A 16,387-nucleotide genomic window follows, 5' to 3' on the forward strand; every position below is an offset into this window, starting at 1 on the left:
GGCGGAGAGTCACAGCAAAACTTTCCATTAACATCTGTACATTTTTGGTGATAGCGACGTTGTACAGCATCTCATTGATAATGTCTGGAATGGCGTCTAACCTAGCCAAAAAGCGGGCATTGGCTGCAGGGTTTGGCACCAATGCCAATGCGGTGAAATATCTCAATCAGGATTTTGAAGCGCTTAGGGCGCAATGTTTAAGTCGAGGAGGGCTATTCTCGGATCCAACTTTCCCAGCCGCACCCGAATCTCTGGGCTTTAATGAACTCGGACCAGGCTCCTACAAAACTAGAGCAGTGCAATGGAAAAGGCCAGGAGTAAGTATATTTTTTCCACCCATTAATGTTATATGTTTTAGTTTATTTTAGAAAGTTTTATTTGAAACATTATAATAGATATGTATTTCCAATTTCCCATCATATTTGCTCCGTTCATATTGTTGCCCCGTGCGTTTTAAACTACCCCGTGCATCATTTGGCCGATAGCCTATTCTGTGATTATTTTCTAAAATATTAAGTAGAGGGGGTTTTGAATCAAGCTCAACTCAACTGCGTCAATAGCCTACTTATGCTGCAGAGACAATATTTGTCCACCGGAGGCCAGGATAAAACCAAGCTAAGCATTGATTCATGCAGTTTAATGATTCTAGACAATGCTTGTAAAGAATTTGGAATTTGCGACAGCTTTTCAATATTGCATAAACTATGTAGATTGTGAATTTCTTAATATATCATTTGACATTGTTACTTGATTTATCCATTTTTCCTTTGCTTTTATATGAGATATCCTAAGCATAGAAAATGCTCTTGGCTTTGTTGTTTGTTTTTCTGCTCTTGTCGTTAATGCATGGTTAAATGTGACATAATATCCTCAGGAGTTGTGCTCAAGTCCAGAGTTCATTGTTGGAGGAGCCACCAGAACAGATATCTGTCAAGGAGCTCTAGGTAAGTTATGTCACACTCTTATAGGCTTCACTGCAAAGCAATTTTTATTCGAAAAACTGCCTTTGGAAAAAGCCCCCATTGCATCAAAACGCCAGTTGAACTAGTACAGCCCCTACACTCACTTAAAACATTTACATTCTTCATGCACTGCATAAGAGCTCTATGGCCTTCCTCAGCACTGTTTATTGTAGAGTCCAGTCTTCTGCCAAATAAATAATACAAACCACCTGAAACATATAACTGTGCCTTTTCTAGTACATATTCAGGAAGGGCAATCATCTAAAAGGGAGAATGAAGTTTTTTGGCCTTGTAAAAATGCAGCTGAAATTTGATATCACCCTCATACCACAGAAAGGGGTTTGGCCATTGTTTGTCACTGGTTTAATCAACGGCAAATATGTTTTTAAGGAGACTGTGTCCAAGTGGGAAGTGAAGACCACACACAGATACACACACACACACACACACACACACACACACACACACACACACACACACACACACACACACACACACACACACACACACACACACACACACGTGGGCACACACACACACACACAAAGTCTGCCTTTCCCTGTTGTAACTAGTTTGCAGAATTGGAGAATATAGATTTTTGTTCTTCATAGGCTGACTCACCACTTGTGTGCGTGCCTCTGTAAAACCACACCAGAATTCTAGTTTCTCTTTTTTTCAAATCTACAACTGTGAAAACATGCATGCCAGCTAAGCTTTCTTTTGTAGGAGCCAGGACACTCGTAGGTTGCAGAATAGTTTGAATAGTCTTTTATTCATTCAGAGGCACTACCATTTGTGTGCCAGTTTTTTGTAAACTGACAGCTTCAAGGTAAATTTATAATGCTTAATTTTAGCTTGATATGTTCTGAGCGTGTATAACAGGCTATAAGTTGTTTAGCTGTTTCAACTTAGTTACCCTGCTGATATGAAATATTAATTTAAATTAACTTCTATATTAAAAATGTTTTCAAATACAAGCAGTTTTTGGAACAATGTTGATTTTCAAAACAGTGTACACAAGTTACCTTTTTAAAACAGAACATACATTAATCAATTGCAAATAAAATCATCAAAAGAACATGACTGCCTGCATGTTAACACAACAATACATACCTCTTGAGTCAAGCTGACAAAACAGAAAGTTAGTCTGTCTTAAAAAAATCTCGTTACATCAATATATTTTCTTTGCAGTCTCTTAATGATCAGAATTGGAAATTCAACTATCAAGGTGCAATATTATGGGCAATCACTGTCCTTTTATGCATTTTTCACCAAATAAATTCATACACATCAAGTTAAATATTGTTTCTAATAAAAAAGAAAATGGAAAATAGCACATTGTGTACAGGATTTATTCATCGGTATAATCAGAAACCAATTCCATGTATTTAATAAGTAGGCTGGTCTAATTATGCCTTTGTAGCCTTTCCATCACCAAGCAGACAATCCCCAATAGAAATAACGAAATATAAATACAGTGGAGAAACACAACTTATATGATGAATGTATAAGCCTCAACACACACCAAAGCAAAGCACTGTAATGGAAGGTCACAATGTTGGAGATGACGACTTAGGACTAACCCAAAGTTACTTAGAAATAACCCAAACTTATTCTCTGCACCTCTGCATGTCCACAATGTTGTAAAAATATAGAACTGATGGTGATTTAGAATTTTGTGCACTAATATTTACTGATGATGGCTGGAAACAGTGAACACATTCAGACTTATTTCTCTTCTGATAAAAATGTGTTATGATTTGGAGAACAAAACACTTAACAGTGAACTTGACACCTAGTGTCATAACACGTTATATGTCATAACAGTTGACATAACGTGTCATCTGTCGTAATATGGTCAAAACAATGTCATGACACATATAGTTGTGACATATATTGCGTTATTTTATGCCTGGTTATGACACCTACATAAGAGTGTCAAAACCCACATCACAAGGCAAAACATTCAATTACACCATAGCCTATTTGTCAACAGTATTTTTATGTTGTATAACATTTTCTGAAATTGACCATATTGAATTATCATTGTAATTGCACACACACTGATGTCAGACATGTACCTACCCCAATTCTCTGTTGCTGATGACTGGGATGAATGCAGGAGCATATATCAGGAGCAGGATAAGACACTCTCTTTTTGACTGATGATTGACATAAGGGCATGTATGTAATAGGCCTATCTGGCTTATATGATTCTGATGGTCATAATGCTTCTTGACAGTGTCAAAGTGTATTTTCTTAATCCACGTAAAGTGACACAGGATGGTCATAGTGCTTCTTGACAGTGTTATAAAGTTTAAAAACACGACTTTCAAGAATTCATTACAACAACAACACAGGTTAAGAAACAAATTTTCAATCGAAAGGAAACTTATTGGCAGGGAAAAAACACATTTGAATGTAGGTGTCATAACCAGCCATAAAATAACGCCATATATGTCACAACAGGTGTAAATATAGGGGTCATGACAGTGTTATCACCATATTATCGTAGGTTATGACAAGTTATGTCAGCTGTTATGACATTTTATGACATGGTTATGACCGTATCATAATGTGTTATGACGCTAGGTGTCAAGTAAAGTGTTACCAAATTTTATATTCATTGATTTGTATTTATTTGTATTTATAGTTTTGCAAAAGCGCGTCTAAGATATGCAATCCAGATACAAAGACAAAAAAGTGATCAGAAGTTTGGCAAATTAATTTGGCCATTTGATCATTGTTGTTCTGCTATAGTTACGTTTGTCCACAGTTCTGGGGGAAAAAAACGCTTGCACATGATTGAGAAAAACGGTATAATATAACTAATATTTTATTACCTAGTTTTGTTCATTTGATTTCCTCATTTGACTTAACTTGAAAATTTGACTCAATGGCCTATGTCCTCATAACAAACTTTATGATAGGACCCTAGTTTACAGAATTGTTTGTCTCCAGTTAATGTTTAGCCTACCATTGCAAATGTCACAACTGCATTGATAATATAATAGATAACCCAAAATCAACCAGTTAAACCACTTAGAACCAGTTATTTTATTGTTAAGTGACTGTTGGCTTTTCACTTTCCGCTGTTCTCTGGGTGGACTTAACAGATCTGTTTATTGTTCCCTGTCCCCATTGGAAACTACACAATATTAGAGGAGGTTAGCTACAGACATATCCTTCCAGTGTGTTGCCACATCACAATGCACTCTTGTTTGCATTGGGCAATAGCTTGGTGCACTCACTGCTTGTGGTTAACATCATAATGCAAATATTCCCCAAAAGTACACAACTGTAATCTATATAAATCATGTAAATAAACCCAAATATACAAACTTAGATTCTGTTCTTTATTTTTTATTTAGGTGACTGTTGGCTTTTGGCTGCCATTGCCTCTTTGACACTCAATGAAGATGTCATGGCTAGAGTGGTCCCCGTTGGACAGAGCTTTGGGGAAAGTTACGCTGGCATTTTTCACTTTCAGGTAAAATAAAAGTGTAAAAAGCGAAATAATGTTAGGCTTTTTTTTGTAATCTATGTATACTCTGTGTACTCACCCAAAATACAAATAGGTAACAATGTGTACCTTTAATGTAATCAAAATATGCTACATGTTTTTAACCATTTAAATACATAGGTTGAAAATACACAAGGTCTAAACTGATGAATTATGTTACGAAATTGTATTGATTCATTTATGTCCCCCATTATACAGTTTTGGCAGTTTGGGGAGTGGGTGGACGTTGTCATTGATGACAGGCTGCCAACAAAAGATGGAGAGCTGCTGTTTGTTCACTCAGCTGAGGGCTCAGAGTTCTGGAGTGCACTGCTGGAGAAGGCCTACGCCAAGTGAGTCTATATACTTGCGCTGCCTTAATGATTAACTGCCGGTGTAGCAGTCAAAAATCTATGCTGACAAAATGCAAATATTGCATGGCAAATGCTAAGAATACAATACTTTCTTTAGGCATTGTAGGGAAAACCATTGTGTGACCTATTTTAAACATGTGTGATTTAGTCTTTTTAATTTCAGTCTTTCTGCCTTGCCCACAGGGTGAATGGCTGCTACGAGGCCCTGTCTGGGGGCTCCACCACTGAGGGCTTTGAGGACTTCACTGGGGGCATTGCAGAGAACTACGACCTGAGGAAACCCCCTCCGAACATGTTCCAGATTATTAAGAAGGCAATCGAGTCAGGGGCTCTGCTTGGCTGCTCCATTGACGTAAGGCTCTCTTTTCTGTCCTTTTCACACTGTTTATTTTAACAGCACAATTGTCACCATAGACCGTTAAAATATATATATATTTTTTAAATATCATTCAAATATATGTTTCAAGTTATCCTGTTGGATAGTGTGTTGGCTATATAGGTTTTCTTTGCACAGTGTGTGCGTTTAGAAATGGAAAATCAATGTGTGATGTACATTACGAGAGGTAGAGTAGAAAGGGGTAAATGTGTAACATAAACAATAATAATAATAAATAATAATAATAATAATAAAATAATAATAATAAATAATAATAAATAATCAATTAATCAAATTATGCAGTTATTTTTTAAACACATTTGTTACAAAGTGCTTAACAATAGTAACCTAGACCTAAGCCAAAAGACCTAGCAGGCGGCAAGGAAAAAGTGGCAAGGGAAAAGTTTCTTGGTAGGAAGTAACATGGTCAAGTTGAAGTTCAAAATATACTGTATACAGTATGAACATCTAGGTCTTGTGTAACCATTCAGTTCATAGTTCATTCCAAGTTTTTTTCTCACACCCCTACAATTCTTTGGTCTAATCCTAGTTTTCCTGTGTTGGTGCAGATAACCAGTGCCGCTGATTCTGAGGCAGTCACACGACAGAAGCTGGTGAAAGGGCATGCCTACTCTCTAACAGGGGCTGTTGAGGTGAGACCCAAAATGAAAGTAGATGATGTACAGTTGAAGTCGGAAGTTTACATACACCTTAGCCAAATGCATTTAAACTCAGTGTTTCACAATTCCTGACATTTAATCCTAGTAAAAATTCCCTGTATTAGGTCAGTTAGGATCACCACTTTATTTTAAGAATGTGAAATGTCAGAATAATAGTAGAGATAATGATTTATTTCAGCTTTTATTTCTTTCATCACATTCCCAGTGGGTCAGAAGTTTACATAAGCTCAGTTAGTATTTGGTAGCATTGCCTTTAAATTGTTTAACTTGGGTCAAACGTTTCGGGTAGCCTTCCACAAGCTTCCCACAATAAGTTGGGTGAATTTTGGCCCATTCCTCCTGACAGAGCTGGTGTAACTAAGTGAGGTTTGTAGGCCTCCTTGCTCACACACACTTTTTCAGTTCTGCCCACAAATTGTCTATAGGATTGAGGTTAGGGCTTTGTGATGGCCACTCCAATACCTTGACTTTGTTGTTCTTAAGCCATTTTGCCACAACTTTGGAAGTGTGCTTGGCGTCATTGTCCATTTGGAAGACCCATTTGCGACCAAGCTTTAACTTCCTGACTGATGTCTTGAGATGTTGCTTCAATATATCCACATAATTTTCCTACCTCATGATGCCATCTATTTTGTGAAGGGCACCAGTCCCTCCTGCAGCAAAGCACCCCCACAACATGATGCTGCCACCCCCGTGCTTCACGTTTGGGATGGTATTCTTCGGCTTGCAAGCCTCCCCCTTTTTCCTCCAAACATAACGATGGTCATTATGGCCAAACAGTTCTATCAGACCAGAGGACATTTCTCCAAAAAGTATGATCTTTGTCCCCATGTGCAGTTGCAAACCATAGTCTGGCTTTTTTATGGAGGTTTTGGAGCAGTGGCTTCTTCCTTGCTGAGCGGCCTTTCAGGTTATGTTGATATAGGACTCGTTTTACTGTGGATATAGATACTTTTGTACCTGTTTCCTCCAGCATCTTCACAAGGTCCTTTGCTGTTCTTCTGGGATTGATTTGCACTTTTCGCACCAAAGTACGTAAATCTCTAGGAGACAGAACGCGTCTCCTTCCTGAGCGGTATGACGGCTGCGTGGTCCAATGGTGTTTATACTTGCGTACTATTGTTTGTACAGATGAACATGGTACCTTCAGGTGTTTGTAAATTGCTCCCAAGGATGAACCAGACTTGTGGAGGTCTACAATTTTTTTCTGAGGTCTTTGTTGGCTGATTTCTTTTGATTTTCCCATGATATCAAGCAAAGAGGCACTGAGTTTGAAGGTAGGCCTTGAAATACATCCACAGGTACACCTCCAATTGACTGAAATTATGTCAATTAGCCTATCAGAAGCTTCTAAAGCCATGACATCATTTTCTGGAATTTTCCAAGCTGTTTAAAGGCACAGTCAGCTAGTGTATGTTAACTTCTAACCCACTGGAATTGTGATGTAGTGAATTATAAGTGAAATAATCTGTCTGTAAACAATTGTTGGAAAAATTACTTGTGTCATGCACAAAGTAGATGTTCTAACCGACTTGCCAAAACTAGTTATTTGTGGAGTGGTTGAAAAACGAGTTTTAATGACTCCAACTTAAGTGTATTTAAAGTGTATGTAAACCGACTTCAACTGAGTTCAACTGTAGATGTGTGGAATTTTTTACATTGTGGTCCAAGAAATTAAGATAAATTATTACATTCTTCTAACTATAAACATTCTCGTTATGGCATAAGGGCAACTTAATGTAAAGTGTCACCCAAATGATGTGAAGACGCAATCATTTCACCACCCACATGATCCCAATTGAGGTTCCATGAGGGTACTTATGTGTAAGTTGTGCATGTGCTTTTAGGTGACCTATCGTGGCCGTAAGGAGAAGCTGATCAGGATACGTAACCCTTGGGGTCAAGTGGAGTGGACAGGGGCTTGGAGTGACAGGTGTGCCTTTATCAGAACAACAGCTCAGAGAAATGAAGGTGCCTTGTACCTTATAGTAGTATGACCTTTCACTGCTTTGCCCTCCTTCCAGCTCCTCAGAGTGGAACTCCGTTGATGATTCGGAGCGCCAGAATGTCAAAGCTGATGATGGAGAATTCTGGTACAACAATATTAGTTATTTAGAGTTGATAACCTTGTGTTTAATACTAAGGAGTATGGGTAACACATTGAGCTACATATCTTATGCCAAGTTACAAACTTTTCAATAATGTGTGTTATGAGGTCATTAGTAGTAGTTTAGATAACCGCATCCTTTTAATGCTTATTGTTGAAGAGTTTCCAAATAAATCAAGCTGCCAAATTATATTGAGTTTATGATAAGTTTTGCACATAATGGTTTTGCATTACGAAAATGTCGCCCTTATGTCACGGGCAGGATGTGAACCCTGGTCTCTCACAGGAGAAACCAACGATATTTCCTGTTGGGCCCAGGGTGATATTGATTTTGAAGTCACTCGCACGTGGGGATACCCCATTATGAGACTATGAGCCTGACTCATGTCCGCTACACTTAGGCAAACATTTCTAGATGTAGCCAAAGCCTTGAACCCTGTTAGTTAAAATGTTATACCTGTAGTCAAAGCATTAATAAACCTGTTAGGCTAAAATTGCTAGCTGTAGCCTTAAGACATATGTTATGTTATATGCATTCGCTTAACAGTAACTATTGTGCCAGACAGTGGTGAAAAAAGTACCCAATACTTGTATTCAGTGCTTGAGTAAAAGTTAAGATACCTTGATAGAAAATTAATCAAGTTAAAGTGAGTCACCCAGTAAAATACTACTTGAGTAAAAGTCTAAAAGTATTTGGGTTTAAATATACTTAGCCAGGGCACACTCCATCACTCAGACATAATTTACAAACTAAGCATGTGTGTTTAGTGAGTCTACCAGATCAGAGGCAGTAGGGATGACCAGGGAATTTATCTTGGTAAGTGCTTGAGTTTGACAATTTTCCTGTCCTGCTAAGTGCAACAGTATAGCTTCCGTCCCCCCCTCGCCCCAACCTGGGCTTGAACCCTCTGCACCCTCTGCACACATCAACAACTGACACCCACGAAGCATCGTTACCCATCGCGCCACAAAAACCACGGCCCTTGCAGAGGAAGGGGAACAACTACTTCAGGTCTCAGAGCGAGTGACGTCACCCGATTGAAACGTTATTAGCGCGCACCACCGCTAACTAACTAGCCATTTCACATCGGTTACATAAGCATTCAAAATGTAATGAGTACTTTTGGATGTCAGGGAAAATGTATGGAGTAAAATGTACATAATTTTCTTCAGGAATGTAGTGAAGTAAAAGTCAAAAATATAAGTAGTAAAGTACAGATACCCATAAAAACTACTTTATTAGTACTTTAATGTATTTTTACTTAAATACTTTACACCACTTTTGCCAGAAGATGTTTTATGTTATGACCAATGAAAGGTGCATTCTGTAATTTCCAGTCAAAAGTGCTGCCCCTGTTTTTGTTTCTAAACTGAAGGGTGGGTCGTAGAAAATGTATTTATTTTTTGTTAGTGTTTCTGTTTTGTTTTTTTCAGTTTTATCTTTTAGTTAAGCTTCTTGCCCAAATGTGTTCATAGTACCTGAAATGAAAATTAAATGAAAGTTACAAAATGCATTGACCTTTAAAGTGGATCTGTCCCCTTTAATCTATCAACTGTATCAGCTAAGTATTCCACCCATTCTTGCCCATGTGCAGGATGTCATTTACAGAGTTCCTGCGGCATTACTCTCGCATAGAGATTTGCACTCTGACCCCAGATACGCTAACGGATGACTCTGTGAAGCACTGGAGTGTGTGTAACTATGATGGTAGCTGGAGGAAGGGTTCCACTGCTGGGGGGTGCAGGAACCACGCCTGTGAGTACAATTGCTGAAGTATTCAAAAGTGACCATATTCGTCTCTCTACTTTCACATTCACTTAGAGAGCAGAGAACCATTCATTTGATATGCATCAATGGTGCAAAAGCCAGTACAAAAGCTGGAATTATATTAAACTCATAGCAATGTTTACGCAGTGTCTTTGTTTACAAAACAACTGCCTGTGTACAGTGCTTGTTCAGTGGTATCAGTGGTAGTTGTTACAAATGCTGTACACAACATTTTATTGAATATTAGCATAACATTCCAAGGATATTTATTCCATTACCTCCCTCCCAACTCCAGACACCTTCTGGATGAACCCCCAATTTGTGATCAGGCTGGATGAGGAGGACGATGACCCTGATGATAACGAGGTGGGCTGCAGCTTCGTGGTGGGCCTGATCCAGAAGAACCGGCGCCGGTTGAGGAAAGTAGGCGAAGACATGCACACCATTGGCTTCGCCATCTATGAGGTGAGGAAGGTCTTTCTCAACCCCCTGCGGTGTAGCTTGAGGAAGGGGGTAGGTTCTAGTGGGCAAAGCAGTTTCACTAAAAATTCCACATACTCCATACTCCTTGTACAAGTTGAACTAGATAGTCAAGGTGTTCAAATCACAATTAAAAGGCATCTGACATGCTCTGTTGGCATTGGCAAATGTATTTAAATGCTTTGTTTTGTTTTTGGCATTTATATATTTGAATAACTGTTTATTTCGATGCTGCAATTTTTTAACTGACTGAAAATATCTGTTATTAATTCAGGATATCATTGTCATTATGAGATGATACTAAGACTATACAAATTTGTCGATATGAGGTGAAAATATAGTTATTTTTATTTTGTTTTAGGTTCCATCACAGGTGAGGGATTAACCAAAGAGACCGTGCAGTGTGTAATGACCAATAGTCAACAAAGGTCTGCTACATATGTTTACATATGTTACAGTACTCTCCTTTAATTGTTTTCTGTACCAGGGGTTGGAACCGGTTCAGGGAACAGAACCAAAAACTGGAATATAATTGTAAAAAATTGAGGAACAGAACCGGAACCGAGAATGAAAGTGATCTCTACTGTTCCAGAAAGGAAATGTTATTTAAAAAAATATGGGAACCGGTTAATAACGTTATTTTACGTTCTAGGCATTTTTTTCCAGTCCCACAAAAAAAAAATGCAAAGCCCTCACTGTCACTCAGAAACGTATTCCAGTGTCTGCCAGCTGAAAATCTTTGCCGGGGGGGGTGTGTGTGTGTGTGTGTGTGTGTGTGTGTGTGTGTGTGTGTGTGTGTGTGTGTGTGTGTGTGTGTGTGTGTGTGTGTGTGTGTGTGTGTGTGTGTGTGTGGTACCTGCCCCTCCCCCTCCTGCTGAGCATGCATAGTCTACTGTAGCTACTGACTTTACAGGCATGATTCCGAAATTAGGGAGAGAGATGCTATGCTAGTTAAGGAAACTATAGTTATCACGTTTCCCATTGGATTTATTAACTACAAAAAGGTAAGTCGTTTTTTTATTTGAATTCTAGTGCCGCTCTGCACACAAAAGCTTGTTAGCTAGCTCTGGTCTAGCTCTTGAAAACTCTAGGTGACATTATGTGTAATGTGATGGAACTGAGAATTATGATCAAGGGCAAGCTCTGGTAAAATGTTAGTTCAGCCAACTCTCTGAAGTACAAAGACATTCAAAGTTCCTTCATAGAAGCCGCTCCTCCGTAGGTATAATTCTGTAGGCCTAATTCAGATAATGCATGTCATAACAACAAGATGCCCAACGCTTCATGCCTAGCACTCTCCTCACCCGCATCATTTCAGTCGCATGTTGCACCTTGCGTTACACTTGTCTGTCCAATGCATCTACATAGCTTGCCCGCTCCATAGCGAGCTGCTCTATCCATTGGTAAAATGATGTAATGTCGAGCTGAATGTAAAAAAAAGATGCTGATTTCAGAGGTTTAAAAAGGAACAATATAAATTGCTTTTTGGTTCAAACCGGTTCAGAATTGTATTTTGCTGGTCGGAACAGTGGAACGGAACAAAAAAAAAAATGTTTCTGTTCAGAATTTAACAATTAGAAAATAATTTTGGTTCCAACCCCTGTTCTGTACTTTAAATAACCTTTAGGAATGCCATTTGTTTGTTTGTTTCTTAAAACACACTCTGCATCTTTCCCTGATTGGTTTGTTCTCCTGTTAGTTTCATGGTCAGAGGGAGGTTCACCTGGACAAGAATTATTTCCTGACACATGCTCAAAAAGCCCGGTCTGAGACCTTCGTCAACCTTCGAGAGGTTAGCACCCGCTTCAAAATGCCCCCCGGGGAGTACCTCATTGTGCCCTCCACCTTTGAGCCACACCTAAATGGCGACTTCTGCATCCGTGTTTTCTCAGAGAAGCAGACTGAGACTCGGTAATGCTCTCACCTTTGTTCAGGTTTCATACATTTTCAGGGCCAAATGATAAAATGACTCCTGCACACACAATGACCTCTGACATGTAATGTGTTGGTAGTCTGGCTTGTTACTGCCTGCTAAGATGTCCATTTATTTATTTTTTATGTTGTGCTATTTAGACCATGTGACGATCCTGTCAAGGCAGACTTAGATGATGTGAGTAGTGCACAGACTGTTTTGGTTTCACTTTATTTTATGCTATTGTTTCCACTGGTATTTATTAGGAAGTTGGGTAATAACAATGCTTAAGGTACTTTCTGATACTTAACACAATTGATAACTAACAGTGCCTAATAGTCCTTGTTTAGAACAATCCCAAAGAAACAAACATGTTATTACAACTCCGGTTTCTTGGTTTATTGTGAGTATTGCTTTCATATCTTTACATGCATAAACATTCTAATTATGTTCTAAAATCAACTCTTTTATTTTTTAGGAGACCGTATCTGATGCTGAAGTCGACGCAGGATTTAGAGGCTTGTTTACAAAGCTTGCAGGAGATGTACATTCTTTTTTACACATCATTCTTTTGACACTTTTATCAGTGCATTACAACCTCCTAACCTCCTCATCCACTTACAAAGGATGTTAAAGAGGGTGAACCTAAACATCATTCATCTGGAAAAAGTTTCTCTTTGAGGTTCATTCATGTTAATGTAAAAAATTTAAAAAACATTTTGTGTTCAATATGTATTGAATTGTTTTGTTTCTTCAGGACATGGAGATCTCTGCAGCAGAGCTGAAAACCATCATGAATAAGATTGTCTCCAAACGTAAGTAAAAGTTTTGTTTTGTGGATCTGAGGCAGATGTGAAGTGTATGTCGCTACGCAGTGTTGGATAGCCCATTGTACAAGTGATTTCACCCGCCCTGAGATCTAGTCAACTGTTGCTCACTCCGGTTACACGGTTGACTTGAGTGACAAAGTGTTGTTGGGAACATTGGATCGTCCAAGGTTTGCTGTTCAGGGATAGTCTCTTGAGAACTTGTGAATGTAGCCACAAATTCAGGATAGAGTTGAGTTATCCTTTTATTGTGGATGATTCGTTGCCATAGTTTCAGCTCTCTCTGGAGCAGAACATTCTATCTAGAGCAGCGTTGATTCAAGATCTGACAAATTTGCTGGCTAACTAATTAATCTCCCTTTTCTGGAATACCCCTCAATAGTCCTTTTTGTTGTTTTGCAGGAACTGACATCAAAACAGATGGCTTCAGTCTTGAAACCTGTAGAATCATGGTCAACCTCATGGATGTATCCTTTCTTTCCGTCAGTATTCCCAGACTAAATGTTGTTTCCATATGTTTGATGTGTTTGATACCGTTCAATTTATTCAATTCCAGCCATTACAATGAGCCTGTCCTCCTATAGCTCCTCCCACCAGCCTCCTCTGATCTATACTATAGTATGTCAATCTCCTAACTTATATCACATTAACTAAAGCAGTGCTTTCATCTGCTGGCCAGTGGCACGAATTTGCTTATGTTCCATGTTCAACCAATTATACGATATGGTGTGCTCGTACTGAAAGTTTGAATCTTAACTCTACAGTAGGACAGTGGGAATGGAAAATTGGGCCTTGGGGAATTCGCTACTCTGTGGAAGAAAGTGCAGAAATACCTGGTAAGATATGTGTTGAGAACGGTTTGAATTTCTACCCCGAAGTGGGTAGATTGTTATTTGCTATTGGTAGTTCCCAGCAATTTCTACAACAGGTGTCACAGGTATGACATAACATGCTCAACCAAAAACAATGATGAGATGCATATCTGAGATTAGTCACACAAAGAAAATAGGAGGGTCTTGACCCCTGTAAATACTGTCATATTTATTACAAATATATGGCCATCGTTTCATCGGTAGGTAGCCGAGCGGTTAAAAAGGCGAGCCAGCAACTGTAGGGTTGCCAGTTCCAATCCCGGGTCTGATGGGAAAAATCTGTTGGGAAGTGAGTTGGCAACCAGAAGGTATCCTAGATGCCATTGTGTGCCCTTGAGCAAGGCACTTAAAAACAACAGCTACCTGGGCACCCCGTGTGGCAGCCCCCCTGCATCTCGCCCTGTATGTGAATGTATGTGTGCTTTCGGAGGTTAAAAGCAGAAGTCAAATTTTTGACCTTGTGTTCAATTGACCAATAAAGTGATCTTAATCTAATCGGCATAGTACAGATATATATGTCGGAATAGATTTAACATAAGGGCTCATATTGTTTAACACACTAGAACATAAGACACTCAACATTTACAATAAAACTAAAAGATAAACCAACAAACAAAATACTACTTAGAAATAATGCACAATGAATACAATCACACATTACATTTAAGTTGGAAATAGTGGATGTAGTACTTACCCATGCTGATAATGTGGAGCATGCTATGTTTTACCTGGCAGTAGTGCAGAAGACATCATTGTTATTATGAGCATATATAACCAAAAAATATTTAATTGGGTAATATGTGCCGTTTGTTCCTACAGGGTATCTATAAGAAGAACGACATGGACAATTCAGGCACCATGAGTACTCCAGAGATGCGTATGGCCCTGAAAGAAGCAGGCGAGTCTCTTGGCATTTTCTGATCCTGTGACTACTTTTTCATTGAGCCTATCTTTTTGGCTTCCTTGGAGATTTCGCTGATCTGACATATATGGATTGGCGAAAGTGTTCATGGTTAAGTAGAAGTAGATAGGGGAAAGGACAAATATCAATGGTATTGTAATGAAGCACCCGATTTGGAAAATGACTGGTGCTCGTAACCATAGAGTTCAAATTCTAGAAATTGAGTTGTTGAGCAAGGCCTAAGCTGATTGGTCTTAGAAGTGAATAATGTATGTGCATAACAGACTAAAAACCCATTGAAACAGTTTGGAGTAAGGGGAATTGGACTGAACTGAAGGTGTTTGCAACAGAAAGAAAGTCTTAGGTACACAGGCTGTCATTGCACGCAATGCTTCACTGCTCAGTTTCTAACAAGGAAACTCTTCTTTTCCTTCCTCAGGCTTCACTTTGAACAATGGCATTTATCAGATCCTCGTGGCTCGCTACGCTGAGCCAGACATGACCATCGACTTTGATAACTTTGTGGCCTGCCTTATGCGTCTGGATATGATGTTCAGTGAGTATAGTTGGCTTTCTCAAAATCCCAATCCATAAGATTTCCTGTTGTTCAATAATCATCATTTCAGTTAACGATATAGCCATTTATTCTTGAGGAATTTAACTTACAGTTGCTTTATGAACATCTGTCTTACCCTATCTTAACCCAAAGCCTGTAGTTTCACTCCAAACAATGTAGTTTGTTCTCTTCCAAACCAAGTGGCTGTTGGGCTGAAACACAAACTCCAGTTTGTGGTCATTTTAAAACTAATGAAGAAACAGTGTTTAAAAACTTTTCAATTATATAAAATCCAGCAAATCTAACACTAGGCACTGAATTCATAGTTTGAGCTGTAACCTGTGTGTTTTTTACTGTAAATAATTGATAACTACTCTATTTTATACAGGAGTCTTTAAGAAGATTGATGCTCATGACAGTGGCTCCATCGAGCTCGACTTCCATCAGGTCAGTGAATGAATTATTAGAAGAAACAATGATGGCTGCTCAGACTTGGATATGATGGATATGGTACTGCAGATAGCTTGGATTCACATCACAGGTAGGCCTAATGCAATATGATGGTCTGTTCTTTTTGTTACAGTGGCTAACATTTACGATGATCTAGAAGACCCCTGTTCATTCCGAAGAAAAATGTGCAAGTTAAAAAAACAAGTATTCAATTCATTATTTAATGGAATTTTTTAGATTTTTATCTTCACATTTTTGTATGTATTTTATTCACTGCTGCATGGTATTGTGTATTCGGTAAGACATTACTAACTGTGGTATGGTATTACTGTGGTAGATTTCATGTGAATGTCATTCTGTAAGAGGAACAAGGATATATTTGTTCAGAAACCACTGTAAAATGTTTACTTTTTGTATTAGAAAATATGCCTTGTAGAGATTGTGAAATTGCTTTTTATTTTGGCCTGTTTTATGGAATGTCCACATGGAATTCCATGCAATGCTCAAATAAAGATTTATTATATTCTAATAATGTTAACAGTCGGAAATGAATCCATCGGCTATATGTAGGCTTTTAGGTTATAAACCAACGGTCTACGACTGTCTAGAGGCCTATACCG

General features: G+C 38.6%; 1 protein-coding gene across 2 annotated transcripts; it reads left to right on the forward strand.

The window, feature by feature from the left end:
- The first annotated feature begins 5 nt into the window (after positions 1-5).
- Positions 6-16,299, forward strand: LOC106565009 (calpain-2 catalytic subunit). Of its 2 annotated transcripts, XM_014131565.3 has the most exons (21): positions 6-317; positions 875-944; positions 4,334-4,452; positions 4,684-4,817; positions 5,022-5,190; positions 5,784-5,867; positions 7,742-7,827; positions 7,919-7,987; positions 9,597-9,757; positions 10,065-10,234; positions 10,611-10,622; positions 11,949-12,160; positions 12,323-12,359; positions 12,640-12,705; positions 12,919-12,976; positions 13,391-13,455; positions 13,756-13,824; positions 14,680-14,758; positions 15,201-15,317; positions 15,706-15,764; positions 15,901-16,299. In XM_014131565.3, exons 1-21 carry the CDS (start codon positions 81-83, stop codon positions 15,922-15,924), a joined length of 2,097 nt encoding a protein of 698 aa, XP_013987040.1. In that variant the 5' UTR covers positions 6-80; the 3' UTR covers positions 15,925-16,299. The 2 variants fall into 2 exon arrangements, with proteins under 2 accessions (XP_013987040.1, XP_082815032.1); XM_082958906.1 differs by lacking the exon at positions 10,611-10,622.
- The last annotated feature ends 88 nt before the right edge of the window (positions 16,300-16,387 follow it).

Source organism: Salmo salar, chromosome 12 (genome assembly GCF_965601325.2).
Source record: "Salmo salar chromosome 12, fSalSal1, whole genome shotgun sequence".
Lineage (NCBI taxonomy): Eukaryota > Metazoa > Chordata > Actinopteri > Salmoniformes > Salmonidae > Salmo > Salmo salar.